The 14878-nt window shown below is 40.9% G+C and overlaps 1 protein-coding gene across 1 annotated transcript in view; it reads left to right on the top strand.

Annotated features, from left to right (window-relative positions):
- Positions 1-14878, top strand: part of LOC102367873 (connector enhancer of kinase suppressor of ras 2-like) — a 703948-nt gene that overhangs the window by 525269 nt on the left and 163801 nt on the right. Inside the window, exons 12-14 of the mRNA XM_014521487.2 lie at positions 1714-1800; positions 8164-8168; positions 9721-9966. Of these exons, the coding sequence (XP_014376973.1) occupies positions 1714-1800; positions 8164-8168; positions 9721-9966 (338 nt within the window). The remainder of the gene's footprint in view (positions 1-1713; positions 1801-8163; positions 8169-9720; positions 9967-14878) is intronic.

The raw sequence follows: 14878 nt of genomic DNA, 5'->3' as shown, positions 1-14878 counted from the left end.
CCAACGTGATGCTGCGGCTAGTAAAGCGACCAAAACGCTGGCTTGCATCCATAGATGCTTCTCAAGCAAATCCCGGGACATCGTTCTCCCCTTGTACTCAGCCTTGGTGAGGCCGCAGCTGGAGTACTGCGTTCAGTTTTGGGCTCCACAATTCAAAACGGATGTGGAGAAGCTTGAGAGAGTCCAGAGAAGAGCCACGCACATGATCAGAGGTCAGGGAAGCAGACCCTACGATGACAGGCTGAGAGCCCTGGGGCTCTTTAGCCTGGAAAAGCGCAGGCTCAGGGGTGATCTGATGGCCACCTATAAGTTTATCAGGGGTGACCACCAGTATCTGGGGGAACGTTTGTTCACCAGAACACCCCAAGGGATGATGAGGTCAAACAGTTATAAACTACTGCAAGACCGTTTCAGGCTGGACATAAGGAAGAATTTCTTTACTGTCTGAGCCCCCAAGGTCTGGAACAGCTTGCCATCGGATGAGGTTCAAGCACCTACATTCAACACCTTCAAGAGTAAATTGGATGCTTATCTTGCTGGGATCCTATGACCCCAGCTGACTTCCTGCCCTTTGGGTGGGGGGCTGGACTCGATCTTCTGAAGTCCTTTCCAGCCCTAATGTCTATGAAATCTATGAAATCTATCCTGAAAAATTAAGGAATAAAAAAACTTAATCATCACAGTAGTTTCACAAGCAAAATGCTTTGTTTTCAGTAATAAAGCTGAAGAAAGTATCTAATGGAAAATATACTGTTGGGTACATCTACCTTTTTTAGTTTTGTAACTATTTTAGGAATGGGATTTTTGGACAATATCTAGTGTGTCAGAAAATAACTGTAGTCCTAAACAACTATACTACAAAATTAGGCTCATCTTAGCTTTTGGAAAGCTTTTTTTTCTGTGTATTGAAAGCAAGGAGTTGATGTATGATTTAGAGGATTGTTTTATATGTTCAGTGATTATGATGCACACTGACAAGGTCAGAAAAATAATTTCATATAGTTAGTTTTACAATATTCCCAGTTTAATAGCCCTGCTATTAAACTGTAGCCATTCTGCTGATTCTGTAACAAAGAATGAAGTAAATGCATATATTATTTTTACTGTAGTGGAGGAATTACATGAAAGACAATATTAATAAAAACCATAATTTCTTAATATTTGGGGATTTTTAAAAATTAAGTGTTCTTTATTTTCCTTAAGGCATTTACAGTTAGTCAATTTTATTTGTGGGTAAAAGATGTCCTTGTCACCCAAAATATATTTTCCAGATCAGATGTATGTTACTCTTTTTAGACTGAGGGATCTGCAATGTTGTGTACATACCAGTGAGCTTTCTAATTTTATCTAGGAATGTTCACCAGTTTAGTAAACTTTAGTTTCTTTATCCAAAAGCAACTACATGCTGAGTTAGAAAACCTTGCATTGAAAACCACTTGGGTAAAGATCTAATAATAATAACAATGAGGAGCAATTCCACTGGAATCCATAAAGTTAACACGTAAACTGGGGTAATGAAAAACAGAATCTGAACCATGATATTTAATAGCTTCTGGGGACTTCAACATTAATAATAAATGGATGCTAATAAAACAAATTATGCTGAAAAGTTATTTTTCTAACTAACTTATAGGCATTAATTATTCCACCATGCAACAATCCTTTACTTGTGACTTGCAAAAATTATATTGCTACTTCTTGGATTGTTTCCAGGTGACTTGAGGCCTGTTTCTATGCCTACAGAGTACAGCTGGATAGGGGAGTCAAAAGAACAAAATGTGTACAAGAGAGGAAGCCGAGGTGAGTGCTTTCTTATGTCCTGTTCTTCAAGATTTTATCTCTCTGTCATTTAAGAACATGAAAAAGAGCATCACAGAAACCTGTTCTGGTATTAATAAGCATGGAGAAGCATATAGAATCACAGAAAAATTAAACTAGAGGGAACTCCAGGAGGTTATCTTGTCTAGCATTCCCTGAGTGTTCAAACTTCACGTTTCACTGAAAATTTGGATTTCCAAAAATGTATGATAAAACTCTGGAAAGAAGGGTTGTGATAGGAAAAGTGCAAAAGGTAAAACAAATTGCTTCTGTCTAAATCATAGGTATAAATTCACCTTTGGTAGGGAGTAGAGGAAATGTACTAACTGTACCACGCCTCTCAAGGCTGTTGATATTGCATGCAAAATGAAATAGTCATCTCTCAAAGATATACATGGAAGCCTGCTTGGCTGGGGCCTCTGCTGCAACTATTGGAAAACCTTTAGAAGTCTCCTCTTAATAATTCCATGATATCAAAACTATCATTAATGTGTCATTTATTGTTATCAACCTTTTATAGTAAAACCATTTTAAAAGTTAAAATAAAATAAATTGCACTTAATTTTAATAAAAAATTGGAATGGTCTGCTCCAAAAAATGTCAAAACAGGAAATTGATACCTTATCCAATTGATTTATTTTGTCTTTTCCAAATAAAATCTTGGAAAAAATAATGCACTTAAATTTTTAAAAACAGTTCAGTAAACATTTTCTGACTAGCTGTAGTTTAGACACTCATATTGATACAAAAGACAACTTGAATTGAGTAGATAGACTGTCTAGAATAAAAAGATGCTATTTTTAATCTGTTTTTAGCTCATTTTGTCAATTCTTCCTTTTCCAGGATGATGTATGTTTGCTTCCCTTTCTGGTGTCTGCAAAACCTTGCAATTTAATAATGTGGGGAATAGTTGTTGTTTATACATTGCCATGGCATTTAACTGGCAAACAAAAGAAAGGGTCTCTTCTCTGAAGAACGTACAATTTAGCTGTATCTCATAAAGAGGTGCCTGTGCATGGATATGTGAAACTGGATGCTGCAGGTGTTTCACATCTTATGAAAATCAGACTTGTTATTTAGGTTTCTTTATATAGATTTTATTGCCTAAATTTAAGCATTCAACTTTGAAAATCTTTTCTCCCAATATGCAATAGGCAATCATTATCCTTGTCCTCAGATTAGCTAAAGCAATTCCTTTCCAGTACAACATGAAATACATTATTTTTTCACATACCATTCACACACACAAATTGGGATATCTTACACAGGGAAATTGATTTTTCTGCTTCAAAACCACAGGCCCAGCAAGAACAGTGGCAGTTCTATTCAGGCAGGTGAGGGAGTCAGTTGATTTAATAGCTTATTGTTCTTCATTCACCAGTGTTAACAATAGTCTTTCCTTTTTAATAGTCTTGATGGTCCACTAATCAATCAAACCTTTTTTTGGCAATTTTGCTGCCCGCTAGCTAATCCTTGTCTCTATACTTGTATTTAATAGCCTTGCAAACTTTTTAGCTCTTTTTCAAAACTGTAGATCCACCAATGGAGCAACAGCTAGGATTTTAGTTCTTGGTTAAGCTCCCATGTTTTAGCACCAGTAACTCAGGAGGTTAAGGCCCTTGTCCAGGAATCAAGAGCCCCAGTTTCTAGTGTCCCCCCTCTCCCCCCACCCTTCAATGGGGTTTGAATCTGCATCCCTCCAACATCTGTCAGGGTGCTCTAACAACTGTTAGCTTAATAGTAATAATAATTAATCTACCATAATAATTAGTCATCACTGTGGGTCGAAATGCAATGATCCATGCCTTTACAAAACAGTATACCTTGATGAGAACATTTGCTTTTAAATGTTTGAGTTCTGAACCAAAGCAAATATATTCTCATGGAACAATATTCAAGAAAAGGTTTAGTATCTGGTTATTTTAATTAAATTAAAATGTAGTTGTGAATTAGCCTTTTTCAAATTGTTACATAATAGAAGAAATTATAAAAGGAAACAAAATAATATCAAATGATAAATCATTCTGAAAAGACAAAAACTAAATGTTTCAAATTTATTAAAAATTGGTTTTAGTTCATGCCAAACATGTTGAAATCAACATATTTTACAAAATATTTAGCTTTTAATAAATAAACATTTTTCAACAGCAAAATGATACTTTGGCAAATTTAAGGTAACTCTTTAAAAATTTTCCCCATCAGTTTGCAGGTTGAGGTCTTCATGATCACTATGTTAGAATCTTTCTTGGGTAGTAATTTTGATCTGTCTGTCATACAAACCTTCAAAAGAATCATCAGAATTCCTCACTTTTAAAGAATGGAAAATTTGCTTTACTTTGAATTTGTTTTTTCTTTAGGGAAATAGTATCCTTTAACTCAAAATATATTTCCATAGGCAAAACATAACCCCCACCCCAAACCCTCATGAGTGTTCCAAAGTAATAAAGGCAATAAAAAAAAGTTAAAGACTCATAGAATAATAGAGAAGCACAATTCAAAGGGACCTCCAGAGGTCATCTAATCCACTGGTTCTCAACTAGGGGGTCTGTGGCCCCCTGGAGGCCTGCAAGCAGGTTTCAGGGGCTCTGCAAGGGCTGCAGTTCTAGTGCAATCATGAACAAGAGCAGCCCATGCCTGGACTGAGCCCACCAACACTGCTGCCAGGTTCATGAAAAAAATGTGGGTTTTCTCCTTTAAAGGAGAAAAACGCAGGAAACCATGGTTTTCCTTTTATAGACTGGAAACATTCCAGCCTGCAAGGAGCTGCTTGGAGCCGGGGGGAGTAGGAGGAGGCTGATACAGCATGGGTGACCACTTGCATGTGTGTGTGTGCACACATGCATGTGACAACCTGGCAGTGGTAGAAAGCAGCTCCTGCAGCTCCCTGCAGGTAAGTTGGGTGGGCATAGGCAATGCATCAGGGGGTGGGGAGACACATACTCCCCTCTCCAATTTCTATATCCACAGTGGGCACAAAGCTGCAGCTTGGCTGGACCAGCCAGTGGGACCCAGCATGGGAGGGTGGAGCGGGGTGATGAGACTCATTGCCAGTGCTGCCACTGGGACCCCCATGCCAGCTGCACCACCAGCAGCAGAAATAATGGTGCTTCCCTCACCTCCTCCTACCACCAGAGGGGAGGTGGGATGAGGGGCAGCACAGGTGGTCTGAGAGGTGGCCTGTGGCACTGACTGGGTCAGCACTGGCAGGGCCATGGGACTGGAGGTAGGGAGTGAGGGGCACCAGCAGGGCTGAAGGAGTAGGGGGCTGTAGGTTGGGAATGTGGGGCACCAGCAGCATCAGGGGGCTATGGATCAGAAGTGAGGGGCACCAGTGAGGCCAGGGGGATTCAGGTCAAAATTGAGAAAGACCTTGAGTCCAAAATGGTTGAGAACCAGTGTCTAGTCCAACCTCCTGCCTGAGGGAGGATCATCCCTCTTACATAAGACTACCATCAACCCTGGCACAACACAGACCTAACACCCTAAACTGCCACAGGTAAAGCAAGGAAACCATGGGGGACCATGAAAACATTACATAGATGCAATGTTCTGCTTCTATGAAATATCAATATATGCTCAAGAGATCCCAGGAAGGGGGCCACACCCCGCTGTTGAGGAAGGCAAAACCCCTCACAATTTGTATGAATCTGACCATAGGGTAAAATTAATTCCTTACTCCAAATATGGTGATCAGTCTGACCTTGAGCGGAGGGGTGAGACCCTCTAACCAAGAGACTTCAGTTCTAATCCCAGCAGGAGCATTGATACACCCCAGTCAAAATCCCCAGGCTCTACCCAACACCCAATGCCTCTGAGAGAAGCTTAAAACACCCTGATGCTTGTAGCAGAAAGCTGGGCAGAGCCTAGAAGCATAGAGAAATATCCATTATGGAACACAGGCATAGCTATGTCTAGACCATCCTTGACCAGTGCCTGTCCAACTTTTTGAACACTTCAGTGATGGAGAGTCCTCAACCTTCCTAGGCAGTCTATTCCACTGCCTCACTATTCTAACAGTGAAGAAGTTTTTCCTGATATCCAATCTAAACTTTGCTACAACTGCAGATTATAGGTCTACATCCTTCTCTATGCAGCAAGAGCAAAAAGGTGCTTTCCCTCTTCTTTATGGCAGCCCTTCACCTATTTGAAGACTGCTATCATGTCCCCACTTCAGCACCTTTCTGAAGCTGAACACACCTGGCTCAACCAGAAGGAGATTAAGTTTGTCTGACATGATTTGTCTTTCATAAATCCATGCTGGTTGCTTGTGATCAGCCTTTTCTCCTCCAGATGCTTGCAAATGACCTTCCTTAGGATATGTTCCAGTAAATTTCCAGGTATTGAGGTGAGGTCAGTAGCTCCCTGGGTCCTTGTGTTTGCCTTTTTTAAAGACAGGCATTATGTTAGCCTTTTCCAGTGCTCTGATGCCTAGCCCATGTCCCATGATTTCATGAAGATCATTCCCAAGGGCTCCAAGATCTCCTCTGCCAGTTTCTTCTGTATCCTGAGATAGAGTTCATTCAGCCTGGCTGACATGAATTCATTCAGACCTATCAAAAGCTCTCTGACAGTCTCTTTTGTTATCTCATCCCTCAACCTGTCCCCTTCCTTATCCAGATAATCCATATTATGTGACTGGCTACCTCGTTGTGTGTGTGTGTGTGTGTGTGTGTGTGTGTGTGTGTGCGCGCGCGCATGCACGCGCGTGTGTGTGTGAAGACTGAGGCAAAGCAGCTATTGAGAAGATCTGCCTTCTTTGTATCTTTAGTTAGGAGTCTGCCCCCCCCAGCTTGTTAACAGAAGCCCCACAGCTTCCTTGGTCCTTCGCTTCTGTCCAACATACTTATAGAACCCGTTCTTGTTGTCCTTAACCTCCTTCGCCAGGTGCAGCTAGTTTTTCATCTTCTCCTTCCTGACATTGTCCCTGCAGGTTCTTGCTGTTTTCTGATATGCTTCCTTGGTGACCTGCTCATTCTTCCATTTCCTGTATGCTTTCCTTTTGCATTTGAGGTATTTTAGAAGCTCCTTATGCAGCCATGTTGGTCTCTTGTCGTTCTTCTTGTGATTCCATCATGACAATTTCTTGTTGGACTTCCAATACTGTTCTCTTTAGAAGCTCCCCACCCTCCTAGGCACATTTATCCTTCAGTCTATAATGCCATGACACCCTGGCTATTAACAACTTGAGTCAGCTTAAATCCGCTTTTTTGAAATCTAACATCCTAATTTTGCTGACCTTATGCTTTCTCTGTCTTTAGATCTGGAATTCAATCATATCATGATCAATTCCTCCAAAGTTAACCCATCACCTTCACATCCTCTACCAGTTCTTCCCTGTTGGTCAGGACAAGATCCAAGATAAATGCTCCGCTAGTTGCGTCCTACATGTTTTAGAACAGAAAGTTGTTTTCCACACCAGTGGAAATTTTTATGTTTGGCTGCATTGTTCTTCCAGTAGATGTTGAGAAAATCAAAATTTTCCATCAGTACCATCTCATAGCTTTTGGATAGATTTGTACCTGCTGGAAGGGATTTGGGGCCCTATAATAAATCCCCACCATTATATCAGATCCACATCTTTCACCTTTCATCTTCACCCAAATGCATTCTACTTTGCTGTCGTCTTGCTCCTGAACCAGGAAGCAAATGTTTGTGTTTTTGACATACAAAGTAACACCACCACATTTGCTCGCAACCCTGTCTTTCCAAAATAAGTGTAACCTTCGATGTTGACATTCCAGTCATAAGACATGTTCTACCAGATCTCTGTGACGCCAGTCAGATCATAGTTTTTTTTCCAAGCTTCGGCTTCCAGCTTATCTTGTTTATTTCCCATACTTCTTGCATTTGTATACATGCATCAGATATATTTTGCAGTTTGACCCACTTGCTTCCCTTTTCCACCACTTGTTGCACTCCTGTAGCTCTCTAACCCTTCTCCAGAGTTAAACTGCTTCTTTGAGTCCTTCCCCTCTGGACTGTGTACTTTGTTGCTAGAAGGTTTTCATCGCTATTCCCCACGGAACCTAGTTTAAAACCCTCCTTATTAGATTAGCCAGATGACGCCCAAAGACACTCTTCCCCATTCTTGTCAGATGAATCTCATCTTTTGATTGCAGTCCTTCTCCCAAGAACATCCGGCCATTGTCAAAGAAGCCAGTCTTCACGTAAATCCTATTGTCTCAGCCACATGTTCATTTCCCGAATATGATGATATTTGCCTGGACCCTTGCATGCCATGGGAAGAATGAATGAGAATGCCACTTATGCTCCAAGCTCCTTAATCCTCCTACCAAGAGTTTCATAGTCACCTCTGATCTGCTCAGTGTTGTTCCTGGCAGGAAGAAGAAGTGGTCTGAAGGATGGGTGAGTTACGGTAGTCTCTCTGTGACATCTTGAATTTGGCTTTAGGCAGGCAGCATACCTCCCAGGCCCCCAAATCTGGATGATAAATTGGAGTTTCTGTCTCCCACCAAAAGGAGTCACCAAACACCATCACTCTTCTCTTCATGCAAAGGTCCTGGAGACCCTGTCCTTTGGACTATGTACTCTCTGCTCTGTAAGCAGCTGACTCCTCTATCTCATGCTGGCAGATGTCCTCTCCTCTGCTTTTCCTAGCAATGCCATCACAGACTGTTTGAAAACAGTTGCTAAACTCAATCCACTGTTCTTCAGTACCATAAGATGAAAAAAAGAGGAGGGAGAGAAGGGAAAAAAGACATGCAACAAGAACCTACACAGCAACCCCCAGGGCCCTTGCGTATGCGCGCGCGTGCACACACACACACACACACACACACACACACACACACAGTCTCCTGCTCTCTGGCCCCCCCTGCAGGCAAATTCCTTCTGTTTACTGCTCTCACAGTTCATGGGGGGCTGCCTTTTTTTAAGGCTGCTTATCCTAGCTCCACTCCACTATTAACTAACCCAGCCCCACCCAAAGCAAGCCCTGTCACCCAGTTACTCCAGAGGGGCAGGAGAAGGGGAGAAGAAAAGGGGAGAGAGAGAAAAGGAAAAAAAAATTCCAGCACACACCACAGGGGGAAAAGTGGGGGAGAAAATCCCAAACACACACCCCAGGCACTATGCAAACACTCTAACACCAATCAGCCACCCTAAGTCACTAACACAGAAAAAAGCCTCCTCAAGGCAGTCCCACACCTAAGCTGCTTGTCCCAAAGAAACTGTTCTCTGCTTATTGCTCAGCTTAAAAACCATGGCTGCTGACAGGTGTGAAAAAGAAAAAAAACAGCACTTTACCAGAAGAGGCATTGCATTAGTTTGACCCAGATCCCCATTGTCTGTATAGATTGGCCTCTTCAGAAGGGCTTTTTGGAACTTTTATCTAACACTGATTCAATATCTTTTATTAGACTAACTCAGTTGGTCTAATAAAAGATATCACATCTACTCAAAGAAACTTGCCTAAACTTTTTTTTGGCAGCATGCAATAAATGAAACAGCAGAATAAATAGATCCTGCCTCCATCTTCCTCAAAGTTAATATATATATATGCTTATTTTGTATCTGTAGTTATCCCAAATACTAGCTTCAAATGGTCCCCTGTATTCAAGATAATTTAATAGGGACTACTTTTCTGAACAGCAAACACTTTAGATGAAAGGGCTGTGAAAACTGAGAAATCAGTATTTCATTTCTTACATCTTAATAAATATACTTTGGACAGTACCTACTTAAACAAACCACTGTAGGTTGTGGTCCCTTTTTTAACTATAATATCTTATTATTCATAACAAACAGTTTCAGGAAAGAAGGTTTTATTTGTGCACATAAATGTACACAAGCATTTAAAAGTATAAAAGCAAAGCCTTGTTTTATGTTTTGTTTAGTCTTATTCATATTTCTTTTCTTCTTCCTCCAACAACTGACTCTGAGAATTCACTCCTGCGATACTTAAGTGATGACAAGATTTTAGTGATCCAGGAAGAGCCTTTGACACAGAAAGACAACAAAAGGGACACAGGCCGCAGGTCAAGAAAAAAGGGCAAAAACACAGGCAGCCCAAACTATCCAATTAGCCCATCTATGCTGACATCTACTGTTAACGTTAGGCTTGAACCTGGGCAGCAAGATGTCCTGAATTTCTCACTGGCTGAGAGCAACACTGTTCCACTATATCACGTAAGTTCATAAAAATGTGAAGTTCTTTTTCTCTTAATATCTGTGAGAACTACAATCTTATTTTTTATGGTTTAATACTGTATGGCAGAATCTAGGAATCATTTTTCAATTCAGTATCACTGATAAAGTTAATTGACAAACCATCTGGATGTTAAAAAGTTAAAAATCCATAATATAGAGAACAATAACAATGTTAGATGCTTTAGTACATAATTAGAGCTGTTTATAGCACCCCATTTCATTGAAGTTTGTAACAAATGACTCTACCCACTAGATCGGAGTGGGCAATCTGCCACACATGTGCCATAAGTGACATAGGCAGATTCTGTGTAGCATACAGCAGATCAGGAAGGAAGAGTGGAGAACAGCAGCAGATACATCAGACAGCAGAAAGAAGAACAGCAGATCAGGCCGGGAGCACAGGGCAGACAGCAGAAAGCAAAGCAACATATTAGGCAGGGAGTATAAGGCAGAGGGCAGAAAGGAGAACAATAAATCAGGCAGGGGAAGGGGATTGGAGTGGCACTTGGGGAGGGTGCTGGGCTTGCCTTGTGTAATGCCTGCCAAACTGATTGGCCAGCGGTGCTGTAGATGAGGAAGCATACACATTAAATATTTTGATCTTATGTCTGAATATAACACATAACAACCATTTTCTTGCTAGAGCCCACAAAATGGGCACTAATAGTAGTCATTGTTCATATAATATTTATCATTCCTCATCAGGCTACAGGAATATGTTACTGTTTAGTAGTCTACCAAATGATAACATTATGTGAGCCTCAAAATCGTGGTCCTAAAGAAATGTTCTACTTAAAATGTTTTCAAACATAAACAGGTTTTCAGTGCTATAAACTTTTATCCCTGGCCAGACATGAGATACTGATGTATCCTTAGAAAATCTCCAATGTGGCAAATCAGAAATATTTTAATATGCAGGTCCAGTTAAAACTAACAATAATAGACCCCTTAATAAGAATAATAAGAATAACTCAGCTATTTTATAGTGTCATAAACCTAACATGTATTATCAGTAAACTAATTTGATGATCCTGCAAACTTTGAAAAGAATGCAGTGGAACTATGAATGGATATAAAATCCATAGACTTCACAAACTTGGAAGTAACAAGTCAGTGATGTCTATCTGCTACCATCTAACATCCCCATCAACAGCCGGTTTCTGCACTTGCATGCTGTCCATGCGATATCAATGGATTCATTTAGTTGTGTGTTGTAACCAGCACAACATTTGGCTCTGCCAATTTAGATGCTCCCAAACTATCAACAAGCTGTGCACAAATGATGGCTTCTTTGTCCATACATTATGCATGATACATGCATATTCTGTTCCATAGAAGGTTCCATGTGTATAATTCATTTCTGGTCATATATCTACCAGTCTGGAATGGACTGCTTTATCCTCATATTCTGTATTACCATCAAAGAAGTTGCTAGATGTTGTGTTTTCAAATCTTAATCCTGTCAGAGCATTCCACCTGAACATTCAGCCTCTCTCTTACTGTCAGCACAGAAGGTCCACAAGGAATTCCTGTAATTAATGCAGAGATTGGCAACCTACAACCTAGATCCAGCCTGCAAACAGGTTGGATGTGGCTTACCAAGGTCTGATCTGACCCATGGTGGTACAGGGGGGTCAGAGGCATGCAGCTACATTGTGCTGCCATTCTTCTCCTCACTGCCTCCTTTCCATAGCCTTCTCTGCTGCTGTCTCACACCTGTGCTTACACTCACTGCAGAATGTGTCCCTCTCTGTTGCTGCCGAGGATGGGACTGGGTAGCAAGAGTAGCTGCAGATGGCTAGGGTACTCCAAGGAGTAGAGATTTGTGGTCTACAGCAAGGGGATAGGTCAAAAGTGGCAGCAAAAGGTTGCTGGCCCCTAAGCAGTAATTCCTCCTAAAACATGAGGAAAATAATCAGCTAACTCTTTAAGCAAGAGGTGGTATATGAAAATAAACAACCAGGCTTTCTCTTAGTGGAAAGTAGCCATTTTAGATTGGTTGACCCATGATGCAGTTACTTAGTATTCAAGGTAAAACACAACTTTTTTTTAACATATCTGCAGAGACAGAGATTAGACAGAGGTGGCTGACACTTGAACTTGATTTAACATCACTGTAATACCACTAAAGTCAATGAAGTAAAATCTAGACCAATGTTTTAAAGTAACTTAAAAGGGAGGTTTCTGTGGCACTAACTTGTTTGTAAACATATTTTTCCCAAAACACTGTTTCAGTTTCTTTTTTTTATTTTGATTTAACTTCATTACATTTACTTACTTTATCAAAATCTCAATATATATTACCCTGAAATGCTTCAGTGGGGAATGTTCAGCATTGGTGGACTGTTTTTTGTCAGTGCAAAGAAATATACTTTCTGACTGAAACAGTGCAGAACATTTACCTCTGAGACATAATTAAGTTGTTATGCATTGAATTTAGCTTTGTTACACTTCATTAGTCTTGGTAAACAAAAGACACTTAATTTAGACAATAGTATCTACAGGCATGAATTTGCAATTCAAAATAATGATTTGATTTTCTACTGGAATGTTAAATTGCAATGTTACTATATGTTCTAAGCTGTTAAAGATATTGGTAGCTAGAGTGCAAACCAGTTTGAACAGAATTTTTTTGGTAGGGGAGATACAAGAGGGGAAGAGACTTTTCAACACTTCTGCTCAGGGGCAAATTTTCTAGAAATTAAAAAAAAAAATTATAATGCTGTAATAACAGCTGCTTCTATCTGCTAGAAAATTACATCAAGACCTGACTTTGTATGCTTTGCCACAAAGAAAATAATAGGAATTTTTTCTAGTAAATTTTATATCATGACATTCTGCTCTTCCCTGGCATCATGTTTATTATGGATGTTTCCAAGCACCTTAGGGGCTACGCCAAGATTTTGTGGCATGGCTGGCTACAATGATAGAATATTTTCTTGGTTTTATCATCCATAAATTTTGCAACTGCAACTATGGTTTACTTTAATAAATCTTTTACTTTTACAATATCATTTACTGGGATTAGATAGCTCATAGAATTAGCAGCTGAGTATGGAGCATTTTAAACTAGGCCATTGTTTCTGAGCCAGTGTAAACTGAAAGATAATGAAAATCTCTATTTCAGACAAATGCTTTTAACTGTATGATCAAATTATCTAATTTTCTGGTTGTAATATATCTGCTTTAAAAAAGGTAATCTTCCTGTCATTACATGACTTGTCGTTGCTATCAACACCAGTAAAGATTTCCAGTAACATAGTAACCAGAATTTTCCTAATTGGCATTTCTTTATTAATCAGATATCCATATATTATCATCAAAAACATGCTGCTTTTAAGCAAAAATAAGGTATTTTACAGGTATTTCTCATAAAGAAATCTTTAACGCTAACATAAAACTACTGACGGCCATCAGATCTATGCAATGCAAAAGGAACAGCACATTTAAAAGAAAACAAGGTTGTGTTTTGTTTAGGGGCTTTTTTCCCCACAGACTCTTGATATGAAATCTAAATAAAATGTTGATTAACATTTATTTGGACACATAGGGTACATGCAGAAGTTACACTTAGATCTACCTAACTAGGGTTAGATTGATCTAAATGCTAATCTAGACAGACATTTGGGGAGGTTAGATCGGGGGGAAAAATGGCTGCCCCAATCTAAATTAGTTCACCTGAGAAGGTGAACTAAATTAAATCTGAAACAAGTTAGCCCAATCTACCAAAAGTATGAACATATTCAGAATGCAGCCCCAGGGCTGGGAAAATCCTGCCACTTGCCCCAGCCCCAGCTCTTTCTACCCACCCCATCACCCTGATTTGGGCTATTTTTAACCCTTCAACCCTCCCCTCACCATCCCTGGACAGACAACCCCCTCCCTGCAGACCCAATTCTGCCCACCCTCCACCAACCCTGCCCCCCAGTCCCACTCTCCACCAACCTGACTTACCCAGATTGGATTCCCAGGGCAGCTCCTAGCACTGGCAAATGCATGCATGATCTGCTCCTGATCCAAGATCACACAGCGTAAAGTAAGATGCACTAAGGGCCCAGAAGGTAGAGGAGATGGGAGTCCACGAGGGATGGTCATACCTTAAGGGGGCGATCCTCCGGGCTCAAAGGATGACAGTCCCTGAGAGATGCAAGGGGGATAAGAGTGCTCAGAAACTCCCTTGGCTCAGCAAGGACATTCAGCAATGCCTGAGGACTAAAAGTGGGGGGCATACAACCAGTGGAAGGGAGGAACTGTCACCAAGGAGGAGTACTTCTCTTCAGCCCATGAGTGTAGGAGGGCTATTAGGAAGGCCAAGGTAGAGATGGAGCTCAGGCTAGCATCCAGCATTAAGAACAACAACAAGTCAGTACATTGGAAGCAAGAAGAGGGCACCAGGCAATGTAGGGCCCCTGCAAGACACAAATGGTAATCTGGTGGCCACGCCAGACAAGAAAACTGATATTTTTAACAGTTTCTTTGCCTCTGTTTTCCTGAACAGGAACTGGGATATCCCACCTACCAGAGGTAGGGACAATCTTGGGGATAGCTCTATCAAGCCTTCAGTCAGCACAGATGTAGTTAGGGATCTTCTGGAAGAGCTAGACATTTTTAAATCTGCAGGTCCAGATGCCCTCCACCCAAGGGTGTTGTGGGAGATGGCAGGGGTCATCGCAGAGCCCTTGGCCCGGCTGTATGAGCATTCGTGGTCATCTGGCCAGGTGCCAGGGGATTGGAAACTGGCTAATGTGGTCCCAGTTTTCAAGAAGGGGAGGAAGGAGGACCCAAGTAACTATAAACCTGTAAGCCTCACCTTAGTGCTCGGGAAGATCTTGGAGAGAATCATCAAGGAGCACATCTGTGGGGGGCCTGCAGGGGAGATCATGCTCAGGGG

The sequence above is a fragment of the Alligator sinensis genome, unplaced genomic scaffold (genome assembly GCF_000455745.1).
Source record: "Alligator sinensis unplaced genomic scaffold, ASM45574v1 scaffold666_1, whole genome shotgun sequence".
Taxonomy (NCBI): Eukaryota; Metazoa; Chordata; order Crocodylia; family Alligatoridae; genus Alligator; species Alligator sinensis.
This window is presented reverse-complemented; position numbering and strand designations above follow the sequence as displayed.